The sequence below is a fragment of the Acomys russatus genome, chromosome 7, assembly GCF_903995435.1.
Source record: "Acomys russatus chromosome 7, mAcoRus1.1, whole genome shotgun sequence".
Taxonomy (NCBI): Eukaryota; Metazoa; Chordata; class Mammalia; order Rodentia; family Muridae; genus Acomys; species Acomys russatus.
In genome coordinates, this window is record NC_067143.1 from 42,577,982 (window position 1) to 42,590,877 (window position 12,896).

Here is a 12,896-nt window from a genome sequence, read left to right on the forward strand (position 1 = left end):
TATGTTCCAATAATAATGATAGTAATAATAAAAGATTATAATTTTGGTAGCCCAAAAAAAAAAAAATGCCCACCAGTAATCAGTACAGATATATCTGTTTTTGTTACTCTCATGTGAGATGACATTTGATATATTTTGTCAAATGGTATAATGGTTATGAAATTTTTAATATTTGTGTAATTTCAGGCCCCTAGCAGTCTTCTTGATGCTTTAGAACAACATTTAGCTTCCTTGGAAGGGAAGAAAATCAAAGATTCCACAGCTGCAAGCAGGTACATTGGGGTTTTTTTTGAAGGATGAAAACAGAAGTTATTTTCTCAGGAGTAGATGAAACCAGCTCAAGTTCCAAGTTGTAGTTTTTCATCTTGACTAAGTTATCTATAAGATAAGTTTAATTATTATGAGTGTCACATTAGTATTAGAATTAGTAACAGGATTCCATGGGGGTTAATGCATTTCAGTTCTTGGTTTAGTTCCTGATGTCAGTAAGTATTGACATATTTTATGGTGATAACAGTGATGCTTCTCTTCAGAATTGTGGTTTCAACATTAAAACAACCATAAGTATCATGTATTGGTGTGTATGGTACTTCAATTTTTTTTTTTTTTTTTTTTTTTTTTAAGGTTAATTTATTTATGATGTATACAGTGTTCTGCCTGCAGGCCAGAAGAGGGCACCAGATCTCATTATAGATGGTTGTGAGCCACCATGTGGTTGCTGGGAATTGAACTCAGGACCTCTGGAAGAGCAACCAATGCTTTAAACCTCTCAGCCATCTTTCCAGCTCCCTGGTGCTTCAAATTTCAAGGATAATTTTGCATTAATTTGCTCAGCCCTCATAATATCCCTGTGGTAGATATAGTAGTAACACTAGGATTCAAACCTAGAATGTCTGCCATTATATTTCAGATTTTATGTCTTCTGATGGGATTGATTGTTATCATCTCCTATTTTAATCCGTTTCAATTTTGAGCTAATTCCCCAGTTTACTTAGAAAATTAAAAATAATAGAAATTATGTTATATTGATCCTCTAATACAGGTTTTTTGTTTGGGTGTAGTAATTGTTTGAATAATTGTTATGTATCCTTAGGAAGATTTTTACCTCTTTATTAAAGTTAATATATAAAATATACAGTGAAACTTTTCCTTTGTTTCTCTTTTATTTTTATTTCATATTTTGGTGATTTCTTCTCTTTTTAGTAATAAAATTTAAACAATCCCAGAACTGGGAAAGCTAGGGCAGGAGGAAGTTAATTTGAGCCTAGCTTGGCTTATGTAGTAAGTTAAGGCCAGTCTGGTTACAATGAAAGACTCTCCTGTGCATGTGCACCTGCGCCCCTCCCCCCAATTTCAAAGGAAAAAAAAATCTACTAATGATTTTTAAAGTAATATTTTGTATAATATTTTCATTTCATAGTAGGTTTGTAGGAGTATTATAATCACCAAGATGTTACAGCCCAGTTGGTTATAGGAAAGTGATGAAAAAAAATCTAGTCACATGGCTTAGGTATACTGATTTCCCTCAGATACTTATCTTGATGTGATTGGCTTCTTTATGTCTGTCATAGTTATATGACTTACATTGTCTTCTCGTAGGCTCATTTGTAATACTTATTTTACATAAATTAGATTAGTTTTTGCCACTTCATGTATTTACAGTAGCAATTAGTAAGTAGTGTTGCAGGATGTGAAAAAAGAAAGACTAATTGAGACCAGAGAGTAGTTCTTTATCCTAGAGTTGAATGTTGGCTCAGGGTTTAGTGTGGGGTGGGAAGGAGGTGGCTAGTGAGAAGTAACGGATTGTGCGTGTGCAGGAGGTTCGAAAAGAGAGTTCTGGCTTGTCAGAAAGGTAGCAGGCACTTAGAAAGGAAGCGGCTGAATTGAAGTCAGTATTTTCAGGGAACCTGACATCCACTGGAGATAGCTTTTGTGCTTGTAATTGTGGAGACTTAGGTGTTCTTATGGTAGAACTATCAAAAGCAAGAGTGTTACTTGCCATAGGCGCTGTCTCTGGGAATCAGTTTTGTTGTTAATTTTCTATTAAGGCGCTCCTAGGAATGTTGCTTCCTTGTCTTCGGAGAGGTCATGTGTGCCAGTGTTGTAAACTTTCTTCTAGAGTCTGACACTTAACTCTAAAAGCCACAAATTTGCATTTCAGTCTAGAGTGTTAAAATTGTTGGAATTTTCTAGATTATTAGGTAAAAGATTCTACCTGTACTAGTGTTAAGTCCACAAACTTGTTACTTTAGTTTGTCACTTTATTTATGTTCTAATTATGAAATGCTTAACACAGAACCAAATTCCGTTTATCCTCTTACCCTAGGGCTACAACACTTTCCAATGCAGTCTCTTCTTTGGCAAGCACTGGCCTATCTCTGACCAAAGTGGATGAAAGGGAAAAGCAGGCAGCATTAGAGGAAGAACAGGCTCGTTTAAAAGCGTTAAAGGTAAGTAAATGTGGTTCTTCTTTTTGGAAGAATGAGTAGGAGGGAATCAAGTAAATGAGCCTCTAGCCACACTTAGGGTTTTAAATGTATAACAGTCTTACAGGCTGGAATCAGTTCATTCTTCATAGTCACCTAGAATGTTTGGTGAAAAGCCAGGGAGTACCTTTCAGCTATTAAACCAGAATTAGAAAATGTCCTTTTTCAGAGTCTGTACCAACAGATCTAGTTTTAGATTCCTTTGTTCACTTCCTTTTTCAACAGGAACAGCGTCTAAAAGAACTTGCAAAGAAACCGCATACCTCTTTAACAACTGCAGCCTCTCCTGTGTCCACCTCAGCAGGGGGAATAATGACTGCAGCAGCCATTGACATATTTTCTACCCCTAGTTCTTCTAACAGGTAAGGATGTCTGAGTATTTAGGAAAAGAGCTTCTTCAAATTATGTGCTTTTGATTTATGATTTTGTAATCACAAATTAATACAAAAGATGCAGTAAATTATGCAGTTGGTATACTACCTAAATATAAAGTAATAATGTTATGTATTTTATATACTTAGGAAATGAAATATGGCTAAATTACTAATTATTAGCAGGAATATACTGTAAGGGAATGGGCATTTTCTTTGGGAAAGTCATTGAGTCTTCCAAAAAAAAATTTGTTATTCAAATTCAATAGAAATTTAAGACATGGTGCTCAAGTATTTTTCTGGCCTCTTTAGTCTTTAGTCTTATGCTAAATGAGGAACATGCAGCTGCTTCCTTGGTAGAATTGCTGTTCTTTTTAGGCTTACCTTGAAGCTTTTCGCTTTTTTTTTTTTTTTTTTTTGAGTAGTGGGGGAAAGGAAACAAATTAATATACCAGAGTTCATCTAGAAATAAAACTACTTTCCAAAATACTTTCCTAGCACATCTAAGCTGCCAAATGACCTGCTTGATTTGCAGCAGCCAACCTTTCATCCATCTGTCCATGCGATGTCAGCTGCTCCTCAGGTAGCAAGCACATGGGGAGGTAAGCCTTCAGTATGTTTTAAATCCTGTACAGGTATCTTTCCATTAAGTAGCTTGCTACTTTTTATAGAGTTTTTAGTAATACTTTATACACGGGAACTTGAGAAATAGTATAATGGCAGTAAACTAATCTTTATCTCCTGCAGATAATATATGAAGTATAAGAATTCATAGGTAATTATGGAATAAAGTTGAGTGAAGATGAAGTTAAATATAAGAGGAAGGACCACTTTCTTAAATTTAAGATCACCTCTTTAATGTGAATTTCAAATGTATAGTAATTAACTACTTGTGGTGTAGACAAAATTTCCTGGTGGGTAAAACCCGTACCTGTGTGTATATATGATAAGTGGTGAAGAATGTTGTGACAAGGTATCTCAGGGTAATTCTTTATTTTTTAATTCATTGTATTTTAATTTTTTTGTTTAATTTAATTTTAAATATTGGTTTAACTTAGACTTGTAAGATAACAGGAATGTTTGATGCCCTTGAATAGGTTTTTAATTCTAAGGTGATCATGGTCTAGCACCTTTAAAGCAAAGTGGTAATATATGTCTGTTTGACCGTTTTACCTAGGCTTCTGCTTTTCAAATCATCTCCTTTGAATGGCTTTGTGTGTGTGTGTGTGTGTGTGTGTGTGTGTGTGTGTGTGTGTGTGTGTGTATGTCTATCATATAAACATCAAAAATTGCTGGAAAGAGATATTTTTCAGAAAGAATGTTAAGTAGAAAATTATATAGTATGTTAAAATTTGTATTGGTTTGATGTAATATTTGAATTGTTAAATTTTTTCAACATGTGAGATAGATTTTCATCTTTAATCATTTGAATAAAAATACAGTTTTTATGTTTCTTTTCTTCCGTCTGTCCTCTCTCCCTTTCCATGCCCTCCAAGGCCCTTTTCTTTTTGTCATCTTTGGTGTGGTACTGAGTTTTGAATCCAGAGCATTGCACACTGTCATTGAGTGCTGGCCAGCCCTAAAACAGTGCTTTGTAAACTAGAGGCTACGTTCTGTGAATGCAAGCGTTATCTGTCATTAGTACCCTAGAGAGCACTTGGCAGCTGCTGTGGGGGCACATGTGCCACTGTGCACATGTGGAGGTTAGAGAACACTTAGTGCATCAGTTCTCTCCATCCACCTTCACGTGGCTCCTAAAGATGTTCTCTACCTGAGTCCTGTTGTTGTCTCTCACTGTAGCCCAAACTGGCCCCAAACTCATGGCAGTCCCTCTGCCTCAACTTCCAAGTGTTAGGATAGTAGGGATGGGACCACCACACCCAGCCCTAGAGTACTTGTTACATGTAGATAAAAGTAAATTAATATAATAAAAGTGCTTTATGGAGTAAGTGGACATTTTCTCTTCAGGACAGGTTGTATCTGTTTCACAGGGAGTAGAGGACTGAGAACTATAAGCACTTTATTTTTAGAATAGTTTTGTGTAAGCATTAAGGTTTATCAAAATCTTGAGGTTTGTGAGTAATTTCTAAGGAAGATAGTTTAATAAGTACTTTAGAATTGTTTTAAAATTAAACTATAGGCAGTGAATTAAAGTTTTAAGAAAGGAGTTTCTTGATGCTGGAGAGATGGCTCAGTGGTTAAGAATGCATGCTGCAGGGTACGAAGAAGAGACTTGATACCCTATGAGCATATATGGGGTAGGAAGTCCCCCTCAGTCTCAGACATAGGGGAGAGGAGTAAGAGGAAAATGGGAGGGAGGGAGGAATGAGAGGATACAAGGGATAGGATAACCATTGAGATGTAATATGAATAAATTAATAAAATTTAAAAAAAAAGAATGCATGCTGCTCTTGTAGAGAACCTGGTTTAATTCCCAGCACCTATATTGGGCAGATCACAACTGCCTTGTAGATTCCTCTAGCCAACTTGCACTATCACACGCACATATCTAGTCACAGACACAAACACATTAAAATCTTAAAAATAAAAAAGAATAGAAAGATGTTTCTTTTTTCTATCTTTTTCTTTCTTTTTGTTTTGTTTTTTGAAACAGTATTTCACTATGTCGCCTTGGCTGTCCTGGAACTTGCTCTGTAGACCAGGCTGGCCTTGAACTCAGAGATCTACCTCCCTCTCGCTCCTGAGTGCTAGGGTCAAAGGCATGTGCCGCCACCACATGGGAAAAAGGCATTTCTTAATGTCCTAAAAGGTCTTAGCTTTAGAATTTTGAATTTGATACATTTTTATGCTTTTTTTCTATTTACTCTTAGTTGTGCTTTTTGCGGGGGTATGGGTTAGGAGTGGGCATCATATTTTGTCCTGGCTATTCTAGAATTTGCTGTGTGGACCAGGCTGGCCTGGAACTTAGAGAGATCCTTCAGTTTTTGCCTCCCTCTAACCCTTTGCTTGTATTAAAGGTATGCAGCAACATGTCCGTGGAGCTCACAGTTGCTTTTTCCTTTTAAATATTGGGCTTCGGGCTGGAGAGATGGGTCAGTAGTAGGACCCCTTGCTGTTCTCCTTGGGTTCATTCCCCACTACCCACGTGTTAGGCATGTACATGCATGCTAACACACAGTAAGAACACTCACATAAAATAAAACACCAAATATATTTTTTAAATGTCAGCATTATTAGCAAAGCCATTAAATGGTTTTAACTTGTTTATTTTTTAATTTTTATGTCTTTTTAAAAAATAGTTGATGGTTCCTTATTAGTCCTCCTTCCGTGAGTCGCCAAGAGCAAGGGAAAAGAGAACAGGCCAGCTGGTGCAGGGAGGGGGCATTTCCACAACAGTTCATTTACACATAGAACTAAACAGATAAGTGCAATCTCTATTGTAGCTAGAAGTTAATCTTTTGTTAACTTTATTTTAAAACTGTATTTATTGAGATTGACTCTGTGTTTGTGTGTGTGTGTCTGTGTGTGTGTCAGTTTTCCATCATGTAGATCCCAAGGATTTGACTCAGGTTGTCCAGCTTGGTGACAAATAATGCCTTTACATGCTTAGCCATCTTGCTAGCACTTCTTTATTTTAAATAAAGAAGCTGAAAAGTTATGTTCACTGCCTGAGGGCTTGGTTTCTCAGGAACTGAAAGACATAATGCCATAAGAACTCTAACCTGAAAAAACTTGTTACATGCCTCTCATGGCAGCTAGACCACACCAAGTCCATGACTCCCTGCAAATTATATTTTGGCTTTAGTACCAAAGGCAAGGCCTTTTATCTCCTCCCCCCTCTCCCTCCCCCCAGATGAGGTTTCTCTTGTAGTCCTGGCTGTCTTGGCCTTGCTTTGTAGAACAGGCTAGCCTCGAATTCAAGAGATCCACCTGCCTCTGGCTCCTGAGTGCTGGGATTAAAGTTGTGTGCCACCATGCCTAGCTCAAAGCCAACATCTTATATCTGTCTGTTTTCTGTTGTTTACTTCTGAATTATTTTTTCCTACTTTGTCCCCCTACTGTTGATTTTTGTTTGTTTTTACATGCATATGAAAGATGTTGAAGCATCATTTAAGTTTGAGTATATTTTGAGTTTATAAAACTGATTTTTTTTAGTGTAAATCAATATTCTACAGGAATGCTTAATCTAGAAAATATTATAAAAATTGTTATTTAAAAATGCTTTATAATTAAACCCATTACTTTGTTATTTTCTAGTTTGTAAGTCATTACATTTAGAGTTAATGAATGTTTGCCTTGATTTAATTGACTCTAAGGGAAGTGTGCCTGTCATAGTGAGTGAGCTAGTTGTCCCTTAGTATTTTGTGTGGTTATTGTTGATTTACATAACCTTAAAGCAGAAATAGAGCAGAAGAGGTGTCTGGTTGAAAGTATAGAACCATTTTTCTGGAAAATATGCTATATGATTGCTATCCTTGATTATATTTTTTTCTTTTCCCCTTTAGTTAGCCGTTTTAACTAAGAAAAGGCTTTCATTCACTAGAACGCATCTTAAGTGAGGCATGGGAACAGGACATACCTAATTGAGAATAACTTTAGAGAGAGAATTTGAAGGAGAAAATGTTTACGATGGGAATGCTTGTTATCCTGTAGGAAACTACTTCAAGACTTTAAAATTATTCCCAGACTGCACAGGCATCTCTGCTCTTTTTTTTCCCCCCTGCATTTTTTAAAATTTATTTTTTATAATTCATTCAGATTACAAGTCAATTGTTATCCAATCACTTGTATCCTCCATTTCCTCCCTCCCTCCCTCCTGCTTTCACTCTATTCCCCTCCCCTAGGTCTATGACCGAGGGGGACCTCCTCCCCCAACTATATGGTCATCGGTTATCAAGTCCCATCTTGGGAGGTGGTCAAATATGGGGCACCAGAGTTCATGTCAGAATCAGTCCCCGCTCTCCACATAACTGTGGAGAATGTCCTGTCCATTGGCTAGATCAGAGTAAGCATCTCTGTTCTTAATTGTCAGTACATCCTTTCTCTCTCCTTAAATATGTTATTTCATTTTAGTTTAGTTTTCTGACTGTTGAACCGAAACAGTAGTTTTACAAATATTAGAATCAGTTTCTTACCTTAATTGAAATGACTCTTTATTCTTCTGCAAATTTACTCATACTGTACCTTTACGAAGTATTTATTTCAATGATTTGAGTAAGCAGAGTTATGCCATGAAAACCAGTACACCCAGCTAGAGTAGGTGCAAGGTGAGTGGCCATTAATGGAAATATTCTGGTGGTTATTTTCTTATTTAACTATGTGACTATTGGCTTTCTCATGTGGAAAGGCAAGCCTTTCTGTAATATTCTTCTACAGTTGTTAATGAAGACAATTATTCCTCTAAAAATTGCTATGGTAAATGCAATTCTTTCATCTTAGTGATTAAATATATTTGTGTGTAAAATTAATAATAATATAACTACTACTTTTCACTTTGCATCTTTCGACTAATCACAATACTAATTTATTTACTTCCTTTCTTCATTTTGCTGTAATTCACTTGGACTGCACAGATCCTTTCTCTGCTACACTAGATGCTGTTGATGATGCCATTCCAAGCTTAAATCCTTTCCTCACAAAAAGTAGTGGTGATGTTCACCTTCCCATTTCTTCAGATGTATCCACTTTTACTACTAGGACACCTACTCATGAAATGTTTGTTGGTAAAGTACCATTTAACCTTTTGCTTCCCAATTAATGTCTATGCTTTTTTAAAATTTATGTGTTAATTACTTTTACAATGCTGTAATCATTACTTTGGATTTTAACATCTAAAGTTTAAATTAACTGGAGTGATAATGTAGTAAGATTCTTAAAATACTCCTAGTTGTATTTAATGTGGATTTTAGTAAACAGATTTCTTTGATTCTGCATTTTCTATGTTTTGTTTGCTGTAGTGTAACACTTTAGCTACCTAGCATCTTGTGTAGTATTGATTTTTTAGTTCAGAGAATTGATTTAAAAGTAGCGTCTACATTTACAGGTTTATATGTGCTTGTATTTTTACTTTTGTGCATTGGAGCAAGAGCAGTTCTTACTAAATCTATGGCATATTACAATTTCATATCATACATATCCTTAGCTCCTTTTATAAGGCTTTCACTTCGTTCCTTGTCTGAAGTTAAAGGAAAAAGATGAAAAGTATGTGTTCCATTTTATTTAATAAATTGAAAAGGTGATTTGACCAACCTGTCATTGCAATACGAAAAGTCAAAATTTTACATGAGTTATATAGAAAATAGTAAGTTTTAAAGTATATACTAAAGTTGAAAAAAAAAATCCTAGAATCTTTGATCAGGCCTCCTTTATCTATAAAGCTAAGTATTCGAAGACAGATTAGAATTAGCTGAAAAGCCAGTGAATTCATACTTCTTTTTCTAATGGGATAATGGGGAGTTTCTTGTTTGTTTATTTATTAAATCGATACAGTGGTTTTTACTACTTTTTTTGACAGAATACTCAGAGTCTTATGTTCTTCATCAGAATTTTTATTTTAGTTTTAAGTTGAATATCTACGTGCTTGGATTCTTCTGCCTTGTTTGGTTGGATTCTTTGTACTTTCTCCATCCCCATTCTTTCCCGTTTCTTTCATCTTGACTTCACTGTGCCTTGTCAGAACTTCAAGCTTATACTAACCCTGCTCTTACATGTCGTGAGCCTTCTGTTGTTGTTGGCTTACTTGATTGATTGATTTATATCGGTTTCTCTTTTCCCTGTGTAGTAAGTTTTCATAAACTCTCCCATGCCCTCCTCTCCCCCTACCCCCAAAGACAGAGTCTAACTGTGTAGCTCTGGCGGTCCTGGAAAACTCGATATGTAGACCAGGCTGTCCTTGAACTCAAAGGGATCTTCCTGTCTCTACCTCCCAAATACTAGGTTTAAAAATAGATCACACCTGACTGAATTTTTATAACTTTGTTAAGAATAAATAGGCCCACTTCCCCTGGCCGGTTATTACCTCTAGGAATTTGGGCACTCTATGCAAACTGTTACCACTGAGCTTGCTTTTAAAGATGCATCCTCTTCCTTTCTGTTCTTGTTTTCCTTATTTATTTAAACACACTGTGATTTTATAGTCACCTATTATGCTTTTTAATCTATACTTACAACTTAAGCATATTCATGACAGTATATTACATTTACTATCACTGTCTTGTAGAATTTAAAGCTCTTTGTTTATTCGTCTAATTTATCGGTTATTTTTTCAAATGTTTTTTTTTTTTTTTTTTAATTCATGTGTATATGTGTGTGTGTCTGTAAGTGTATGGCATGTGTGTGTGGATGCTGTTGGAGGCCAGAAGCGAGTATTGGATGTCCTGGAGGCAATAGTGAACCACTTGATGTGGATGCTGAGAATTGAACTCTGGTCCTCTGGAAGATCTGTGAACACTCTTAACCACCGAGTCATCTCTGCAAAATGTGTTCTTTGCCAGTATACTACAATGAAAACAATGACCATCTGATTGTGTTTATGCCTTTAATCCCAACACTTGAGAGGCAGAGAGAGGTAGATCTCTGAGATTGAGGCCAGGCTGGTCTGCACAAGGAGAACCTTTCCCAAAGGACAAAAACCAAAAATGTATACATACACCACAAGTGAAGAAGTGAGGTTCCTGACATCTGAAAAGAGAATTTATGAGAGCACTTGATAGGAAAAAATATGTTTGGACTCTTGGAAATTTTTGTTTGAATTCAAGTTCTACTTTAATTAAATAAGTTGTATAACTTTAAATAAACATTTAGTCTTTGTGAGTCTATGAATGTTGAGACTTGTGGAATAGTCATGAGTTTAAATGTGATTGCTTAATGTCTAACACTCTGACAAGCATTTACAACTATCACAAAACTATCATGAAAAGCAATCTTGTGTAAGTAAGATGCTTTATATTTTGAATATACTTCTTACCTAAATTGTTTAAGCATCTTTAAGACTGATCATTTGCATTGCTTTTAGATAGTAAAATTGCCAGGAGTCATTTGTGTTCAGAGCCCAGAATTAGCAAGAAAAAGCTTAAGTTAATAAGAATTGATTAACTTTTAGTTAATAAAAATTGGAAAGGAGGGGCTGGAGAGATGGCTCAGTGGTTAAGAGCACTATACTGGGTACTCTTCCAGAAGACCCAGGTTCAATTCGCAGCACCCACATGGCAGCTCACAATTGTGCGTAACTCCTCTTCTAAGGGATCCAACGTACAGACATAGATTCAGTCAAAACAAAAATAAAAATAAATAAGTTTTTTGTGTTTTTGTGCTTTTTAAATTGGAAAGGAGAGATGGCTCAACAGTGAAGAGCTGCGAGTACTGCCAATTCAGTTTTCAGCACACACACAGTGTCTTACAGCTGACTGTAATTCAGTTCTCAGCACACACACAGTGTCTTACAGCTGATTGTAATTCAGTTCTCAGCACACACACAGTGTCTTACAGCTGACTGTGATTCAGTTCTCAGCACACCCAGTGTCTTACAGCTGATTGTAATTTCACTGTCAAAGGATGTGGCATGCTTTTCTGCACCTAAAGGACGCAAGACAGCCATGCATTGCACATGCATGCAAGCAAAGCATCCACACACATAAAATAAGTAAGTCTATAAAAAGTATTATATGTATATTAAATTTTCTCCTATTTATAAAGAGTAGATACCTAGGATAAACTGAAAACCCCAATGATATTCTGGAGTCGACTAAGTGGATATTCAAGTGTTAGTTCTTTTACTAACTCAATCTTTGGCATTAGGTAAAATTGTTTAGTCTATTAGTTTGCTCATCCGTAAATTTGAGGATAACTGTCCCATAATGTTGTAAGGCTTAAATAGTATTTTGTTGGTAAATATTCTGCATAGTGTTTAAAAGGATTTAATAAGTGGTAGCGATTACTCTGACAGGACATGTTGCTAAGTTTGTTGCTAGAAACATTGAAATCTATTGATAACCCAACCAGTTTTTTCTTTTAAAAACTTTTAATGAGTATTTTAGGTGTGGGTGTGGACATGTATCTGTGTATGATCCCTTCAGCTTACATGTGGAGGTCAGAGATAGCTTGTTACAGTTGGTTTTCTTATTCTATGATATGGATTCCCAGCATTGAACTAAGGTCATTTAGGCTTGGTGCTTTTACCCACTGAACTATCTTGCTGGCCTGTTTTCAAAGATGTTTGGGATGTTTTTCTGTCCCCAGTGCTAGCTGTTTTGTGCTGCTTAGTTCATTTATTATGTCCTTTTGAGATTTGCTCCAAATATTTGTCTGTGTAATGGTGCTGACCAATGATAGTTTTCACTGGGTCTTATGAAAGGCTTCTGTCTGTGTCTCTCTCCCTCCCTGCCTCCCTCCCTCTAAAGTGTACCCTTTAAAACAGTGCTGTTAGTTGGATTTGTTGTTGTTTGCTTATTGTTTCTTGAGGTAGGATTTCACCGTATGGCCCAGATTGACCTTGAATGCTTCTGTGTGAAAAGTTTGTTGTTGTTGTTTTCCCCAGTGTTACTACTTAGCTGTGTGTGTTTAAGGTTTGTGTGGCTGTGTGTGCCATGACATGACATGTAGGTTAGAAGACAGCTTTGTGGAGTTGACTCTTCTTCATCCATTTAGAGTTCTGCTGATTGATATTAGGATGTGAGGCTTGCATGGCAAGTACTTTACCTGCAAAGCCATCTTGTTGGCTCAACCTTGAGGTTTTGTGTTTCTGTATTGAATAGCTGTAAAAAATTTTAAGTTGGTAATCCCTGATAAGTAACTAAAAATGTAACAGAAGACCGTTATGCCAATCAAATAGTAGAAAAATCTCTTTATCTTAAAGGAGTATGTGTCTCTGTATGTGTGTGTACACACACAATGGTATACAGAAAAAAAATGACTACCTTAGAAATGTGTTGCTTGCTTTTCCAGATACTATTACAAATTTTTAAGTTGCATTTTTGTCTATGTATATAGGATTTTTTTTAAACTTAAGGTACATATTTTAGAATACTTTTTTCTTTTTAGCCTTTCTTTTTGTACTTGTAGCTAATAGTTTTGTAAGTTC

The 12,896-nt window shown here is 35.9% G+C and overlaps 1 protein-coding gene across 9 annotated transcripts in view; it reads left to right on the forward strand.

The window, feature by feature from the left end:
* The window catches only part of Picalm (phosphatidylinositol binding clathrin assembly protein), an 86,455-nt gene that overhangs the window by 53,048 nt on the left and 20,511 nt on the right, over nt 1-12,896 (forward strand). For 5 of the 9 annotated variants that reach the window (XM_051148905.1, XM_051148906.1, XM_051148900.1 and 2 more), the window contains exons 9-13: nt 187-272; nt 2,327-2,450; nt 2,712-2,848; nt 3,356-3,459; nt 8,392-8,541. In XM_051148905.1, coding sequence (XP_051004862.1) covers nt 187-272; nt 2,327-2,450; nt 2,712-2,848; nt 3,356-3,459; nt 8,392-8,541 — 601 coding nt within the window. The remainder of the gene's footprint in view (nt 1-186; nt 273-2,326; nt 2,451-2,711; nt 2,849-3,355; nt 3,460-8,391; nt 8,542-12,896) is intronic. The other 4 variants (XM_051148901.1, XM_051148903.1, XM_051148902.1 and 1 more) reach the window with 1 other exon arrangement.